We start from the raw sequence: 18,611 nt of genomic DNA on the forward strand, positions 1-18,611 counted from the left end.
TAAGGCAGTTACACAATATTCTCATGTTATAATAGCATCTGCAATTTGTTTCAGAAAATTCAAGAGGGGTAAGTTTCGTAGAATCTCTTCTGTAAGAAAAAAAACATAACATGTATTGCCAGGTTATTTAGACAGTCGTCAGCGGATTCAGTGTAACTGGGGCACAGAACTAGCTGGAATACATACCAGCAGACTCTAACAGGATCTCTGCTTAATACAGCTGAAATTGGTTTGCTGGCTGCTGAATGACCCTCTTGAACTATTATTGCATGGAAAGCAGCTGCATATCAGCTCCTCCTCCCCTTTTATGAGCTACTAATGTACTCATCCATCCAGTGTTCAAACTCTTTAGGTAGGCAGTGATAAAAAAACAAAGTAAAAAGTAATTTCACAGATAAAAGTCATCTGGAACATTACTCTAGATGCAAATATCTGTACATTAATACGATTTATGAATAGCATGATTATTACCTTAACTAGATTTGAAAATGAGCTGGGGTGAGGAGATAGGAAAAAGGGCAAGATATAGATCTGTCTATCTACATCTGTTGTTCTTTATGCCAGTAAGATGTTGTAAGTTCATTACTAACATTTAGCAGACTTAACAGCAAACCTGGAATTTCTTGAACCAGACAGATGAAAAAAAACCATGTGTGTAACAAAATTACACAAACAATGTCACCATGGCAAACAAAGTTAACATGCTGTGTAAATTTTCTAACATGTTCTGTACATGTCCCCCTGGCTTTTCCTCCTGCTTGCAACTTCAGATCCCATTAGCCAATTTTAGCCAAATTTCAGTGTGGCAGAAATTCAATTACAAAGAGTTCATGTAACTTCTGTGACAACAGGTAGCAGGAGAAAAAGGAAGGCATGCAATGTGGACTATCAAGTATGTAGAAATACCAAATCTGCACAAATTCACAGAATATCAGATCTCACTGTTCAGGGAGCTGCTTATAATTTGTCTTCTTACCTTCATCCCAGGAAAACCTGCAGGTCCATAAGAACCAGGATTACCCTGATGAAAGCAAGTAGAATGTGAGCTAAAACAGTAAAAGCTTACTCAGAATTACACTTATTCAGAATTGTGAGCAGTTATTATTCTTTAGATAATTATTACTTAGGATATTTCTGAAAAACTTTGCAAAGTTTTTGCAAATACTTCATGAGAGATGGGCATCAATTTGTATAGACTGAAGTAACCAAGGCAGGTCTTCAGTAATTTTTTACCATTTTGCACCAAGCATGGTAGTAGACATGTAGTGCTCCATGTGAGCATCGATATACAAATCAAACACAAGCTGCTGTAAAAAATTGCCATTGGCACGTATGGAATACATTAAAATTACTGTGTTAGTACTGTGCTACTCCAGAGTTCTGTGCAGCTCTAAATATTTAGAGGACAACTCTACAGATGTACTTTCTTTACAAGGACAGAAAGTCTATATCAGTTTATGTTTAAGACTGAGACAGGGGGAGTCCCAGGGCAGGACTCCTAAACATTCTATGCAGAAAGTATGACAGATTAGTTTAAAAAATCCTAAAAAATTTTCTTGGAAATGCAAACTTAAACCACCAAATATATTATGAACCTAATTATAGTGAATTTACAAAGTAATTTATTCTGCAACTTCCTTACCCGCAATCCAGGGAATCCAGGAATGCCTTTTTCACCCTTTTCTCCTCTCCCAGGTATGCCCTAGAGCAGTCAAAATACTTTGTTTAAACAAGATTCTCGGTGAAGTCTGCCATATGTTTTATTTTTTTCTGCATGCTCATTAAGTTATGTATATATTAGGTTAACAGATCTTGTTTCATTTGCTAGGCTCAGTCACTTCATACAGCACCACCAGCAGTGCTTATGTAGCTTTAGTTATTCAAGGAACCTGCTATGGTCTGTTCTTCAAGCTTAAAGTGCTCTCAGTAGTTTAATTTTTATTTATTTTTTTTTTTAAAGCTCTAGGTGTCTTTTGGGCTGCATCAGTCAATTTCTCAGTTCCTGCTTATAACTAGCAAGTGTACTATTATCTACATGGCCAGCTAGTACTGGAGCACACATATAAACCCCATATTTTTGAAGTAAAACTGATATAAAAAGATCAGTCTCCTTTTTCGTCTCCTTTTCCAGTGCTAAGTTAACAGTGGTCCTTCTATAATGGAAAATTAATTTCTGAAAAAGCGCTAGACTTGGAACTCAGAAATGTAATGTTCAGGTTTCTTGTTTCTTCTCTTCTGGCTACAACACTAAAAGTTTTAACATAAATGAGACTCATTCTTTTGTCCCCAGTTATCGTCTGTTTTTCTGAGATCTGGGAATTTCCTGCCTGTGTATTTTCCTCCTCCAAATCTATCAGCCATAAAGACTCCAGAATCTTTTTGGTGGCTGCTTCAGCTCAGCATCCAGGAACTCCTTACTGGCACACACCAATGTTTAAATTAATCATGCTGATAGAAGAAAAGAAAATGTAGGATAGCAAAGAGCACCTCCTTCTCCAAACAGGTGGCTCTGCCTTCTCTACTCTTGAGGATAGACATAACGTGAAGTTAAAGTCTTTCCCTAACATTTTTAGGGAAACATACATCGTGCCCCATTAAGAACACATACAGATCTTCTCTATTTCTCTTCTTGAAAAAAAATAATCTGTGCTTCTATTTTCTTAAGCCCCAGTCTGTTACATATTAGTAGCCTAACTGGAAACAACATGGAGCTTATGCTACCAGGCAACTTTCAATAGGTATGTAGAAAACTGACTCAGAAAGGTTTTCCAAAAGTTTTGAAATACTTCTGCTTTCACACTTGTTTAGGTGGTGATTAAATTTCACAGCACAAATGCTGTTATTTCTTCCATCACCTTGTGCTTTAAAAAAATAACTTAATAACCACAGAAGGACTTTGTCAGCACCATAAAAAAAAAAATAAAAATCACATTACTTACTTTGGGTCCACGTGGCCCTCTGTAACCTGTTACTCCAGGTAGTCCTTTTTGGCCCTATGTATACAAGGAAAGTTTTTGTGCATATTAATATGCAGGACATGCTTATGTGCTGTTTAACTTTTTTGAAGTCTTGTTGTGAATTACTACTGTTAAATGGTATTTTCTTAAGTACTGGGCCTTGGCGTACTAGGCAGAAGAAAAACAAGAAAAGCAATTATGTACTGATTTTTATTTCTGCTAACACTGTCAAACCAGCAATAATAACTGTGAAGTAAGATAGATGTATCTTTTCATTTGCACGGATCTGCTAATCAGGGCTTTGTTCCTACAAACATGCATGACACTAGTTCTTTTATGTTTGCTGCTTTATTTAGTTTGATGCAAGTATCCACATGCATAAATCTACACTTTTGTGCATAGCTCCAGTCTGAATGGGATGCATGGCTGGCTGTATGGCTACATGATCATGTCATGCACAGCAGCATATGCCACATGTCACAGTAACACAGGGAGTTATATAAGTTCTTCAGTCCTTTCCCTCTTCCTCATACACATCTACCTAGCAACCGTTTGGTTAATCAAAGTCTAAGATCCAATATGTGAAATCTATCAGTTCCCTGCACTGAGGAGGCTGCAGGGGCTGGCAATACAAAATTCACCTTTTAATTTGTGTATTCAAATAAATCAGACTTGAGGACATAGAGACTCCAATATATGGATCCATAATGCAATTTTTCTAACTCCTGTTCTTTTTAAACAAATATTCTAATTTTGTAAGGTTCACAACTGTAGGTACAGTAGGTATGATATTGAAGTACCGTAAATAACAGGCATTAAAAATGGACAACAAAATTACACTTAATTTTCATATTAAAAGAGCACCCTAGAAGGATTAGGGTTGATAGTTCAAAACATTACACTGGAGAAATCTCAAAAATACTAATTGCCAAAGATCTGAAAAATAAAGTGTTAGTGAAGAGCCACAAAAAAGATTCAATAGCAGAGTAGCCAACTTTACCTGAGATGCCTAAAATATGATTTGCTAATGACAAAAAGTGAAGAAAACCAAAGCAAGGGCAGTATCTCCTTTTTGCGTCAGGACAGTCGTCCCTCAGGAATATGAGCTAAAATACACATGGGCTCTCCACTCCTGAAAGCCTGTAGGAAGTGTGCTGAACAACAGTATTTCTGCTGAAGCTGCTAGTTTACTACAGAAACATTTGTCCTATGCCATCCTGGCAAAAATTACATCACAGAATTGTACTTGTCAAGTTGAGCACAGTTACATATGAAGACAAATCAGCACCTTTTGTCCTCTGAACAGCTGAGCTCCAGGAGGTCCAACTAAAAGTGGTGATCCAGGTGGCCCAGGAAGTCCAACGTCACCCTGTGGAAGCCAAAGGAACAGCAGAGACACATTTTGTTCCATGTGGCATTTCAGTGAGACTCAGCATGTTTTCCTGTCGTACTACAGCACATTTCTGTACTCATTGAACATGGACATGTATTAATACCTGCAGATAAATAAAGGTTTATATTGAGATCTGTAAGCCTCTTTACTGTCTTCCCAGATGAGCAAGGTTGATGTTTTTAATCCCTTTCTATTCTCCTCAGTCATTAAAAGTAATGTTATGGCTAACAAAATAACTGAGAACTCTGAACTCATGGCTCCTGCTCAGAGTCTGCTGTGGAGACAGTTACAGGATTATCAAATCTCTTGTGTGTACATACAGTCTCATGTTCTGAACCGAAGCCCTTGAGCACAAACTTTTGTGAATGTGAAGATGAAATTATTGATTTGCTATGGAACATTGTGCATGTTAGAAACTTGCACAAATTCTAAGTGACTAGACAAATTCATAGAAGAAAAATCAAATATTCCACATGGGTTCTGTAAGTCCTGCATATGCTAACAGGTGGAGACTGACAGAGGAACTATTCCTGTGTGCTTGTCCTTTTCTTACACCCTTTCCTTTGCATCTGGTGCTGGGCATAGCACGAGATTCAGTGACTGATCTGGTACAGCCACTTACTGGAGGGTACTGTTGTGATTATCTAGGCAGTGTCTGTACAGAAGGTAATTGCTATGTAAATGCTAACTAACATATTGATTGTTGCTTTTCAAAACCTCCAGTATATGCTTGATTCCTATATGCAGCTCACTGAAGAAATCACTTCTACCCAGAATTAATTGATTTGATAACATCCATTACTTCCCTTTCCATTATAACATGATCAGTAGTATGACATGGCCACAAATGAATGGGTTCTGGGGAACCCAACAAGACTCTATTAGATTTCTAATTCTACAGCAATAATATATTCAATAATATTTGGGAGGGGGTTAATAATATTTTTTTTTCTTACCGGCTCTCCCTTTTGTCCATCCACTCCAATACCTGGATTGCCCTAATTGACAAAAAATGTAGTTTGAAGATAATCAGACAATGCTGACATTGAAATTTAATCAAGTAACTCCTTTGAAAAACAAATAACAAGGGACATTTCAACTATTTGTATAAACTATCATTTCACTAACTCGAGGAAATGTCATTGCCTACCTGTTCACCTGGCAAACCAGGGTAACCTGGAATACCCTTTAAAAGAGAATAAAGACAAGTTAATATGTCTGATTTAGAGACAGCTTTGCTTTGAAAATTACCTCCTATTGCCAGTAGCACCTAGAGGCAGAATTTCCTCTTGGGATGTACCTATTCCAAAGTGTAATTTACTTCACCTTGTCACTGCTTTCAGGGGGGCTGAACTCTGGCTTCCTACTTCCCTCTCTCCCACAAGGTGGCCTTGGGGAAAGGGAATAAGGAAGAGAGCACTAGCACATTCCTCTCGTGACCACAGACTGCCAGGATGGAACATGTTCATGCAGGCGTGGGAAGGAACAACATACACGCCAACTCAAAGTCATAAGGTAAGGCAAAAATCTCTTTTTATCATCTGCCTCAAAAAATATTTTTTGGTTTTGTTTTATATTAAGGGAAATTCTAAAATTGGTAGACCAGAATTTATGCATATCCTGAAAACACAAGGCTGTATAACTGTGGTGATCTTACAGGCAAGCCTGGATGGCCTGGGTATCCAGACGGGCCCATTGTACCTCTTGACCCTCGAGGTCCCTGGAAAAGATGGCAAAAGGTCTGTTTGTGAAAATACCAAGAGCTTAGTCTTTTCTCCACAAAACTAGTCACTCCAAAATGCCTGCATCACTTGGACTCAGTCTGCTGGCTACTGCATTCCACCCATGGCCTGAAGCTTACACCATGCCTGAAACCTCACTTTGCTAGAGCAGCCCAGCAACAGTTTCTGGGTAATACTGTACAGATACTAGGCAATGCAGAGTTACACGTTAGTAATGGATTGAAAGAATACTTTGTCAGTAATTTTGCTACAGTGTGGGGACTTGATATAGTTCAGTGGTGAATACTTTTTTGAAGGGCCTAAGAAGAGGAATGCAAAGCCATTAAATGTGAGTCAGCAACACAAACTCTTTCTTCTCGCATGTTTTTATGGCCAAAATATGGCAGTGTGCTGCATGTTCTTGGGCGATCCACCAGATACTGTTGAAGATGTCACATCTGTACATACCTTGAATTTCACGGAGAAAATATTCTGCAAACTGTGAGTACCAGGGCAACAACTGCTCTATACGCAGCTAATGCAGATGGGTATGGTCTGTTTCTGCTCCTTTTCAGCCAGCATGAGCTGATCATGGGGCCAAGACTATAGGAACTCGTGTTAGACTTTATTCTGGAATTCTGCTATTTAAGGCAGGCACGAAGAAACCCCAATACTTCTTTACTGTACTAAAAAGGAAAATTTGAAAGACCTTCAAGATAAAAAGAATGTATAGAACCTAATGACTACTTACAGGCATGCCTGGGGGTCCAGGATCGCCTCTGTCTCCCTGTAATGACAATCATTTCGCAAATGAATCATTACAAGCTTTGTTGCGGGTGTTTTCCAACTTCATAGCTATCAAGATCACAAGCTATCTGTTCCAGTTGTGATTTTTGTTTTTAATAATTTTTTTGCACCAAACTTTATTAAACAGCAAGGAATAATGGAACAGTTACATTTACCATACATGTCTTCCTATGAGATATGACAGACATGATTTTTTTCAGAATCATATACTTACTGGAGGTCCTCTTCCAAAATGCGAAACATATACTGTATTTCCTTTCTCTCCTTTTTGCCCTGGATTTCCCTTTGAAGAAAAAAAAGTCTTTTAAAACATGATGCATTTACTCATACTCTGCATTTCTATGGAGATGGAATGATAGTTACTCAGGCTGTTCTTTTCTGGTGTCCCTACATCACTAGGTAACCCACTAGAACCATGCATGAGCATTTTGCAGTTCTTTTATCTAACAAGGCCTTAAAAGTAAAATTGCCTTCTGCACAGTTGAGCAAAACATGTCAGCTTCTGCTCTGTTAAATGCTCCCTAGCTCTTGGGTACTTCTACAATCTTCACAAATCTTGCCTTTACTGTCAAGTATTTCAATATGCCTAGCTTTTCTTGAGTCAGTGGCTTTAAATATTAGCACTCGTCCTTCTCCAAAAGTTCATGCTGTGATTTAGAAGAACCTAGTGTGATTAAAAAGCTGAAAGTATGGACTGTGGTCACGTGCATAGTCTTCAACATTTTCACCTATTAGGAAATACGTTTCACAGCCTATTAAAAAAAATTCTGATGCCTAAAGGCCGTTTTTAAAAAAACTAAGTTCCCATAGTACTTTCTGTGGAGTCCTTTATAAAATTTTGCCAATCTTAGCACTCTCAAAACCTCAGTCTGACTTAGCAGGAACAGATGATTGTTTCGCAAAATTTAATTGTAATGCTCAATTGACTGTTAAAAGCATGATATGTACATATGTGAAGGATAGATATGTTAAGACATTTTTCTGCAGTTTTCTCATTTGAAATCCAAATGTACTGAATATAATTTAACTAAGTTACCACTTAACTACTGATTTCAGTAAAATGGGATGCTGTTTTTTATAGAAAGTAACCACTTTAAAACTGTACTGGTTTCCTGATATTATACACTGGCTGCTCAAATCCTGAAGTCAGAATGAAACAGGAAGGTATTTATGCCTGGAATGGTACAATAAAAAGAAAAGTTACAGCTGTCTGCAGCTGGATATAGCTACAGTAGACTGGCTGCAAATTACAGGTCAAGCAACAGCTGCTGCGGAACACATCAAACACATCAAAAGTTCTATTTGTCTTTGATTATTTTACATGTGATCTCTTGTGTAATGAAATATCTTTATTAGATTCACTTTGTTATCTTCTATATGACTTAGGTAAGGGCTTACAAATAGAAACTCCTTTATTTTCCAATTTATTGGTGAGGTATATGTACAGATTCTATAAGGTAACAGAAGTAAATCTGATGAATATGTACATAGTGTTAAAAATATATGAGACTATGTTGTAAGTAAGAATACTATAAAAATGTTAGCTGTAAATATAGTCAAGCTGGTACTTGGTGCAACAAACTGATTTAAAAATAGGCAATCTGCACAGAGAGGTTGGAATAGCATTCTTGTACACAAGAAAATATGGTTACTATGTCCTGTTCTTCTGGGTAGCTAAATTAATTTGCACTGGAACTTCAGTGTGCATATCCAAGGCTACACGCCTATTTTGTCTCCCATTTTTTGTAATTTGCAAATACTTTTCTAGGCCTGCCAAAGGGCATACTCCTCAAATTGTGAGCATTTAAGTAAGAAAATACAGCTAAAATTAAGTTTGAGCAGAAGTCATTTTACTGTTTGGAGGGTTAATGGGCTATTTTGAGAGGTACAACAAATGAGGTTGTTATCAGGTTTTTTATTAGGTTGTGTATTTCACAGCGTTTATTGCATGTCCAAGACTGAAATTGTATGGTTTTTCCAATTGCTGTTTTTTTAAAACATCTTTTCAGTCTGGCATCCACTGCACATTGTTTGGTTCCCTATGGTGACTCAGCATCTTACGTAGCTCCTACCAAACACATTTGACTTCTCATGTAAATTGCAGTTGTTTTTATTGTTTTATTTAGAAAATTTCAGGGAAGCTCTTAGGCCAACTAATCAGCTATTAATCATTCAGAACTAAAACTTGTTTCCACAAAAAGTCAGAGACTGGAGACTAGATCTGTTCAGCAAAATTTCTTTGGAGCTACAGTAACTTCTATCCCTTACTGACATGAATCTGTGTTTTACCTTCATTGGAAGAGCATGGCTAACACAACTATTGAAACAATTTTAAAATGCTTTCCATTTTAACAGCAAAAGTAAACAATATTAAAGTGCTAATTTTAAATATTTCAACTTAAATAATCTCTACATATACAGATAAAACCCCAGGCAAGATGAGGTGTGCACAGAGCAGTCATGAATATGTAAAAAGTGGCACGTGAAACTGTAAGAGTACGATTTTGGAGATCTACTAATATACTTGTGTGATCAACCACTAAAAGTCTTCAAGTGTTACAGGACTTAAGATTTGTTGAAGCTTCCACTTGTTGCTAATTCATCTCAGCTATATCCATACTATTAAGGCTTTTAAGAAATCTCAAGTATTGATGAATGGTATGATGGTTTCAAGCCACTCCTCGTCAGTTGTACTTCCATGAAATAGTATTAGCTTTGCTGTGGTTATGTACTAGGGACACAAATCAGAATTTAACTCTCAGGTAGACATATATACTTCAAGGATATAGGAACTTATTTCACATTCACAAGCTTAAACTTAATCTGTTAAGGTACCAAGTGTCCTTCACTCCCATTAACATTAGTAAGCATCTGTAAAAATTCATTGTGCAGTGTAAAGCTAGTGCCATAATCTAAAACTCTTTTCATTTTAAGAGCCGTTAGCTTGGAGGGAAAATGTATACATACAGTATTCATAGAAAGTAGGAATGCCTTTCACGTACATAAGGACCTCTTGGTCCCATATAACCACTTTCGCCTGGAAATCCTGGATCACCTCTTGAGCCATTGCAGCCATCTAAACCATGCATGCCCCTGGGTCCTTCACTTCCTGGTAATCCCTGAAAGACAGTTTAATATTTATTAGCGATATACCATGATAAATAGGGAATTACTTTTTAAATTAACAGAACAGTTCAGAAACAAGTATCTCTGATCTGAAAAAGAGGACGCCTCACAGTGGTCCCAGCTTTATACTCTGTGCATTAGAAATGTTTTTATTGTGATCAATAGAATTTTTTTTCATTTATAACATGTTATAGGTATTTATATCTTTTTCTTTGATGCATAGCAAATATAACAGGGACAACACAGGTTAAGAAGGTCAGACTGAGCTCTCACTTGAGCAAAAAGTAATGTGCTATCATCTCAGAGAAAGCAGACTAACGTAATACCATCTTTCTTGTGGCTGTAAAGAAAAGCTGAAGACAGACACAGAAGTAATCTCAAGCAGCCTCTTATTTTTTGATTGACAGGATAAAACAAAGAAAACCAGGACACAGCTTGACTCAAGCACATAGTAATTGCAGAGATTAAGACTGTACATTGAAGAACTGAGGAAGTGATTTTCTGACCTAGCAAGAACTAACCAATGTCCAGATAGGAGTTAGTTCTACTGCAAATTAGACACCAGGCAATAGAAATGGCAAGATGATATTTCCATTGGAGAAAAATTATTTTCACAGAATTAAACATTTTTGTAAGGAACAAACAGTAATTTTGTCCCAATGTTGTTTTTCTTTTTTTTCGGGGAGGTGGGGGGGGCAGTTCTTCCTCCCATCTTTAAGGTTCTTCAAACCAATTTGTGGACACTTTTTAAATTAACATTTTTCATAAAGAGAGTACAGATTTCTTGGAAGCGCTTCTTTTTTGTGCTAAATTTTGGCCTCTACATTATCAAGACATTCTGGCAACAGTCCCATTGTCAAGTGTGGACAGCTGACAAGCAGATGCTGACACCCACTCAGTTTCTGGTTCTGTTTTCACTTTCAAAATTCAACATTTTAACTTTGTTTGATCCATATGAAACTAATAATAGCATAGGAGTTCAGTTCTAATAAACAGCATTTTTCAAAATACTGTATCTAAGGGATATGATCTTTCTTTTACCACACCCATTTCCACACTAAAGAAGATACTCAGAAAAGTATATAATCACATGCTTATAAAGATATATTTAGGACCCACTTTCCCTCTTCAGTCTCTATTCAGGTTAAAATTACTGGACTCTGTGGCTGCTTTTTTACCTGCAAGAGGACTACAACCAAAACCCAGAACGTATGAACGGAAAACTGTACATCATTTGAGATACTTTCAGAGATGGTAAGAATGCAGCAAGCAGACTACAGCCTGCTACAGAGCCTGACAAAATAAACTAATTGTTTTTAATCCTAGCAGTGACACATGCTGCATGGACATGTCTCCACCTTCACCGCCCCACCCCTGCATGAAAATTATGTACTTACCTCATTGTGATTTTGTGGAGTTTGTTACCAACAGTGAACACAGCTGAAGTTAACCTGGCTATTCTACATTTTTGCAAAACATATAATTCTGTAGGTGACATGATATCAACAGATATAAAGCCAAACATTTTATTTTGTGTATTATTCTGTTAGAGGAGTTGGTATGACTTTATATGAACCGTAATTTTTATAAAGCAATATCCATTCAATACGTACAGGAACACCATCTAAACCAGGAAATCCTGGGACTCCGGTTGGGCCCTAAAAGCAGGTGACATGAAAAAAAAAGTTACCAAGGTCATTAACTCTTAAAAAGAATCAAAACCAAAAATGTGACACTATATAGCAAGAAGCAAGAAACAGTCTTATTTGAAATATGAATCAAAAGCAGCAATTGTCGTAAATATCTGAAAAAATTCATACAGGCTTAGCAGGAGACCAGTGTCATGTAAAGGATGGTACAGTACAGGATAAATATCTAACTCTCATTCATTCTCCAAATATTATAAAATTACAGAGAAGGGGAAGTTGCCTATAATTTATAAATAAATTCTGTACATAAATTCACAACCCTGCTCCTGTTTTGATAATAGCAGTAGCACAATTTCCATTTACAACACTTACATTTCAGATATACTAGACAGATACTGACCTCAGTGATTTTGGTCATCCACTGAGATCAGTGGAACTAGACCATTAAAACTAATATAAAGTACCAAGAGCGAAGCACAGGGATTGTACAGCTATGAAAGCTATGGACCTGAAGTGCAACTTATAGTCCACAAGTGGTAATAAAATTTTGTTTAGTGTACAGCACTTTTAAAAGCACCATACTCCTCCTTCAGCTCCACGTTTCTCCCACAGCCCTCTTGGAGGTTAAAGAGGATGACATGGTACATAACAATCCAACTGGATCTGTTTCGTTTTATTTTGTATTTTCTGATAGTTCTAATTTTGCAATGCATAGCAAAAATCTGCTGAAACATTTTTTCAAGAGAGCTGTAATTAATTCCTGTGACAATTTTGTGTGAGCAAAAGTATAGTTGGGCAAATGCTTTTTGATCATTCAGCTTCTGTTTCACTTGCCAGTATTTAACATTACATATTGTATAGACCTAAAAGAACTGCCTGTGGTGTTTCCTACCTTATCACCTTTTTCTCCAGCTGGCCCAGGCTGCCCATTCTCACCTCTCTGTCCTTTTTCTCCTGGCAGACCAGCTGGTCCTGTAAATCCCAAGGACCCAATTGGGCCTTGAGCTCCCAGCTCACCAGGCTGACCCTGAAAAGAGTCCAAAGAAGTGAATGACTACTGCTGTAAAGCTCGCAGCAGGCAGCATTTCGGAGATGGCTGTATGAATAAAACAAGGCTTACAATGTATACATACTCACGATTCAAAAGCTTGCTGTACAGCCTGCAGGTCTGTTCATTGCATTAGATGCTATAGCAACACGACCTTCAAATTTAACAACTTGCTCAAGGTGATAATTTCTTTTCACCTTCATCAGGTCTCCAGCACTGCCTCGCTGAGATGCCTGGGATAAAATGCAAGTCTTCCTGGCTCTACCAAAGTATCACTTTCTGCAAGCGTAAGACTCCGCTGAACATCCTATTTTTGCCACCAGAGAAGTGATGGCACATTTTAGACAAAAGAACTTCGTACACAATTAGAACAACTCAAGAGAGTTTCCTCTTGCTGTAAGCTAATTATCTTATTTTTTTCTAGCTCATGTATTTTTCATCATCACTCGGATCTTAATGCCTTATTTAAAAGTTCTGAAGTTTCCTGCATTAAAAAAATGATAGTTATTAGCCAACATATTTACAAAAAGTACCTATTTTAATAGATTGCGTTAAAATAGTTTGGGAGATTGCAAACTGTAATTTATCTGTCAATAGCTCTAAATGGAGTATCTGTACCTACTGTACTATACAGACCATCTCCATGGATTTCTATGAACTTTTCCAAGGTAATATATATTCTCCTGAAGTAAAAATACTTCCCATGCTAACTGGATTTGACAGTCAATAGCATTGGTGTGGAGTTGTTCTGGATTTTTTTGCCGGTTTTGTTCTGTGCTGCTAAAAAACTATTAAGTCATAGATTCAAAGTGCTGAATAAAGCAAGCTTTCTAATCAGATTTCACATGTGAGCTGTCTGCACTTTCACCCTACAGAATCTACATATTTACAAGTCTTTCTTTCTCTTACTCATCTTTTTCATTCTGTATCGTTATCTTTGTTTGGTTTTAACTTGTTTTGTTTCCCAGCTGAAGAGCGTTTTGCTTTCTTTTCAGATTTCATCGATCAATTATACCACATTATTAAAAAAGAGAGCAAAATGGAGCCCCATGCATTCCTGAGGAAAGCATATGGCTCTAAGACCACTTGAGGGCAGTAAAGGATATTTCAGTACAACTTCCAGTCACAGAGATGACAGGCCATACATTTATTTCTGTGAACGGATTGAAGGAAAACGAAATGACAGAAACCAAAGGTGACGGTAAGCATATATGTTAGCTTCAGGAGTCAAATTACATTGAAGCAACAGAACTGAATTGCTTGCTTCTCAGTGTAAACATCTCACAGACTAAATCTGTCTGAACAAAACCTTGTGAATTGCAAGCTGGGGCCTAAATTTCATTTTATTTTTTCTCTGTCTTTTAAAATATGTCAGTAAAACCAGTGTGATTTGAAAGTTGGACATGAAGTACAGAAATGTATGGTATGCATCATTCAATCTAATTAGCAGAGAAACAGAATAAGAAGAAGGTAATTTACTGCGTGCTTGGAATAGGAACATACTATAGGCTTATACAGACAGTACTGGAAGCAGGACTGTATCACCACTGGCCCTAAAGCTACGAACAGGTATTTAGTCCAGAGGCTAGGAAAAGAAGTCCTGCGCTTACAAATAAGGACTACCTGAAAAAGTATCCTCATGCAACTCATGTTCTATTTGTCTTTACTGGCTCCTCTCACTTAAACCTTGATCCTGCTTTCAGTGAAGTCACTGGCAAAAGTTCTGGGGTAGAATCAGCATGTTGTCCTCAGCAACGGTTACAATTTTCTTGATACCATAATTTGAGTAGTGTAAAACATTATGCAAATTAAAGGCTACTAGTATTAAAATCTGCTGATTCTGCATCCTTGATAACAATGAATGGACAGTCAGGAGGATTCTGGGTGTTTAATTTGAGTATTTGCTTGCATGAACAATTGTAGCCTGTCTATTGGCAGTGCCTTGCACATCCTCTGTTGTAAAACTGAATTTATTCATTTAAGTACTCTTAAAGCAGCTATTAAATCCTTTAAATACTTGATAAAAAGAGTGGGTAACCATTGTAATTAAAGCATAATTCTGAGTATAAGAAAAGTTAAATGAAGGAGACTAATGATATAGTAAAATACAACTGTTTGAACCATTCATGCTACTGGAAGCAGTATGTTTAGTACACTGAACTAGCTGTTAGCATGCAAAATGGAACGCTCATCAGCAGGAAAAAAATGTGTAAGATACTTCTCACTAATGCTCTAATGCCTTTGTCTTAACAATGCATTTTGTTGACATCAAGTTTCTGCAGCAACTTTAATATTTTTAATTCATAGTCTATATGCTCTGCATTCAATAGCAGAAAGAGAAAATTTTTCAAATTATGTTATATCCTTTGGACAGTGAAGAAACATGGTTTTGCTAGTACTCAGAAAAAAGCTGAGACACTATGAATTCTGTGGTAATTACCCATCATAATTAACCAATAAACACTTTCAGAACATGTAGTCCTTTAGGTTGATAAAAGGTCTTCATTAGTTGTTACCCTGTGATTTTAATTGACTCCATGGTTTATGTCCTCAGTAGAAGGTAATGAAGTCATAAAACAAAGTCACTGAATCCAGAATTCACAATGGGTTTGATAGCTGATACAACTTTAGCATGCCATGTGAAGCTGGTGGATTGTCTCTCTTTCTTTCAGCTCAAAGACTGATAATGACTGGGAGCTTTGTTAAGACCAAACTGATACCATGTCATAACACCTATTATCACATCTATTATTTGTGCCCATCCAATGTGACTACCACAGCATTACAGTCTCAGGACAGCTGTACAAATAAAGAGGATGAAGGTAGTCATGCTCATGTGGAAATGACAAATTAGCTCAGTTAAAATGAACAGAATATTATGCCTGCTCTGCCATCTGATGCCAATAAATTCCTTTAGGATTTCAATGCCTTGTTAATTGTCTAGGTCAGGAACTACCCATGCCAAGACTATGGTCTGTTATTTTAGCATATCCTGGGCTTGACCTGCAGTAAGAAACTCACTTTTGACAAAACAAGACTTTTTTTTTTTTTTTTTAATTAAGTATGTTTCATAAGACTAAGACTGCAAATACTTCAGAATCATGCAGCGAAACATTTAATACTGTCTGGAAAAGGCAATGGCCAAGGTTATTTGGAATTACTTTTTTTGGTCACCTGAGACACCAAAGAGCACCTTATTTTTTGAGTGCCCTGAGCACTTAATTGTCTGAAAGCACAATGTTTTAAAGGAGTCTTGATTAGAACTCAAAAAAACTGGTTCATGCTACTAGAGTGAATTCTGTCTTGCTTCTCATTATTGATGAAGTCAAAAGTCCAGTTATTGTCTTCAGTTAGGACAGTACCCTATGTTACAGGCTATGTGGATGTGCCCGTGATTTGTGAAGTGCATTTACCTTCTGTTCACATGAACAAAAATGAAAATGTCCAGCAACTCTACAGAATCAGATTGTAGGCAAATAATATAGTGCCCTTGTTCTTTCTGCACGAGACTCTGGCTTGTAACCAGTCTTTCTCATTTTACCAGCAGGACAGAGAAAGGGAGGAAAGCAAAGCAGTTTGGGGGCAAGAGAGGAGTGCACACAATTGCATTTACAGACAGATGTTTTCTTTTGCAATTTGCTTAGTGAGGTGGCAGCATCTGCTGCTACTCTAAGCTCCACCCATGTCGTCTCCCCTTTTGGTAGGGCAGGTCCGTTACTGAGCAAAGCCATAGGTTCCACGGCTTGTAGGGTTATCCATTCTGGGAAGTTTCCACTCCTCCACTCTTAACTGTGTAGGACTGGGACAAAAACCATTTTCACTGTAAGTCAAGGCTCCAAATTCTAACTTTATCAAGATCAGATAAATCTGAGAAAGCACACAACTTATCATTAAATCGCCTCTCTTGTCCTACCAGAGAAAAATTTTCCTGTGACTGTGGGTTAAACAATGAAGGGGGGCTCAGACTAGTATGTAGCATGTACTTTATTCTCAGTTTGTTCAGAAACAGCAGATCACATAATGACTTCTCAGGATTAGATAACTTCTTTTTTATAGTCATATTTTGAGCCGATTAAATATAATAGTAACTCTTGGTGCTTGACTTGTCTCAGCATCTGGATCACGCTGCAAAGTACTGGAAAACTTTGTGCTCTTTTCTCATATTTTTCAATGATTCACTATGCTACAGGAACATAATACCTGATGCTACTGCTTAGTATTCACAGTGATACTTCACAGAAGCACAACAAATCACAGAAGTGCTGAAAACATTTTTCACGGTGTACTTTGTTTTGTGTTTCAATTCTGTGGAACCATGAAAAAAAAGTATCTAATAAGCCAGTGGGTGTCGCTATTGTGTTAAACAAACACTGAACAAGACAGAATTTGGCACTGAAACTCTAAAAAACACTTAATGAGTGAAAGCAGAGCTCTGCAAATAGAGGAGCATTTGAAACCACAAGTAATTAACATCAGATTAGCTAATAAAATTAAGTTTTGCTCAGGTTCCCTTTATTGAAACAACTCACCAATTGGCAATTTTTGGTTGACTCAAATCTATGAGAAATAATGATTTTGCAGAGTCTTGTCTTACCTAATGTGGAAAAGCTTGCCAATCTGCAGCCCCTGAGAAAACCACTATTTTTAGTATGGTGGGACAGGAACCAGAAGTATTAAAGGAAAGAAAGATGCTCAAGAACAAAAGGAGGGATAATTTAACAAGATCAGAACACCTGAAAAATGTGGAAACATGTCTAATATGAAAAATGCTAATTTACAGATGCTGTAGCTGGCCATTGTATATGAAGAACAGCCTTAAAGAGACCTTATGGTGGGAGAATGGAGTGATCCTGTTCCTATTCCACATTCTGGTAAGCAGGTTCCATTTCCTACCAGTTCAAATACTAACCTCTGGAGCCAGAGAACTGCCTACTGCTCTGCTCAGTTATATAAAATAATGTGTGGTCTGCTTCAGTTATTGATTCAGGCGTCTCATTTCTCTAGGTCTGTTTTTCTGTGGTTCTCAGTGAATGTAAGTGAAAGGCAATAGAAATACTACAGAAAATAATCAGAAATACCACAGAAAATAATTGGTCTCAGGAACTTTTAAACTGTATCATAGCTAATATACTGGGAAAAATTATCAACAAGTATGAAGCAAATAGTGGGAGAGCTCTGGGATTCCTCAGTGTGAATACATCTCTGATAGTGGATTCAATTAAGCACAGGTGTTTGATATCAAATAGATGGATTTTACATACTCATTTCCTGAGTGTGCAGCTTGAAAATTCAAATATAAGTGCTGGATATACTATGTGAATGACAGGCTGCCATTGCATACTGATGTGCAAAAAAGTGTAATTTAATCAATGCCTCTTGCTCCCCAAAACAAACAGAATTTGCAGTTTCACAGTTAGTGAATCTTAAATGTGTTTACATTGTGCTGTAAATCAGACTCAGTTAACCCACAGGATCTACTAGGGAGATGTAAAAACCCACAAAATCTATTAGGGAGAGGTTGCAAGAGAAGTGATGCCAGAAGACAGACCTACTATACTGTTAAATTTCACCATTCTCACCCCACTGCCCTGAGGTATACCTCAGCTGACTTTCTAACTTACCCGTGACAACCAACTGACTTAGCATCTCTTGTGAAAGCTTACTCCTTACACCTCAAATGCCAAAAAATGTGAGACCCTTCGTTTAGATTTTTGTTTGCTAGGTTGTCTCCTACACTAGTATGAAAATAGGCCACTTGCTTCATCTGCAAAAGAACGAACATTGGTCTTGCTGACTTATATTTATTATTCACTTTGCTCCAGGCATTTCACATGATCTCATAGAAGCTAGATCAGGTTGGGTCATGAATAGATGCTTGCTTTCCAAATCTACTTAACTCTATAAACAAAG

General features: G+C 37.3%; 1 protein-coding gene and 1 long non-coding RNA gene across 8 annotated transcripts in view; one reads left to right on the forward strand and one right to left on the reverse strand.

Moving 5' to 3' along the window:
- Positions 1-6,087, forward strand: part of LOC114017087 (uncharacterized) — a 40,752-nt gene extending 34,665 nt beyond the window's left edge. For 6 of the 7 annotated variants that reach the window (XR_008734438.1, XR_008734440.1, XR_008734444.1 and 3 more), the window contains one exon: positions 4,264-4,482. This is a non-coding gene — a long non-coding RNA (uncharacterized LOC114017087). Of the gene's footprint in view, positions 1-4,263; positions 4,483-5,693; positions 5,866-6,009 lie in introns of those variants that run through there. The other variant, XR_008734445.1, reaches the window with a different exon arrangement.
- Positions 1-18,611, reverse strand: part of COL4A4 (collagen type IV alpha 4 chain) — an 82,407-nt gene that overhangs the window by 50,348 nt on the left and 13,448 nt on the right. The window contains exons 5-16 of the mRNA XM_014283623.3: positions 12,546-12,680; positions 11,618-11,662; positions 9,881-9,997; positions 7,093-7,161; positions 6,823-6,858; positions 6,008-6,070; positions 5,501-5,536; positions 5,307-5,348; positions 4,246-4,326; positions 2,940-2,993; positions 1,643-1,702; positions 977-1,021 (exon numbers count right to left, since the gene is read on the reverse strand). Coding sequence (XP_014139098.2) covers positions 977-1,021; positions 1,643-1,702; positions 2,940-2,993; positions 4,246-4,326; positions 5,307-5,348; positions 5,501-5,536; positions 6,008-6,070; positions 6,823-6,858; positions 7,093-7,161; positions 9,881-9,997; positions 11,618-11,662; positions 12,546-12,680 — 783 coding nt within the window. The remainder of the gene's footprint in view (positions 1-976; positions 1,022-1,642; positions 1,703-2,939; positions 2,994-4,245; positions 4,327-5,306; positions 5,349-5,500; positions 5,537-6,007; positions 6,071-6,822; positions 6,859-7,092; positions 7,162-9,880; positions 9,998-11,617; positions 11,663-12,545; positions 12,681-18,611) is intronic.

Source organism: Falco cherrug, chromosome 11 (assembly GCF_023634085.1).
Source record: "Falco cherrug isolate bFalChe1 chromosome 11, bFalChe1.pri, whole genome shotgun sequence".
NCBI classification, from domain to species: Eukaryota; Metazoa; Chordata; class Aves; order Falconiformes; family Falconidae; genus Falco; species Falco cherrug.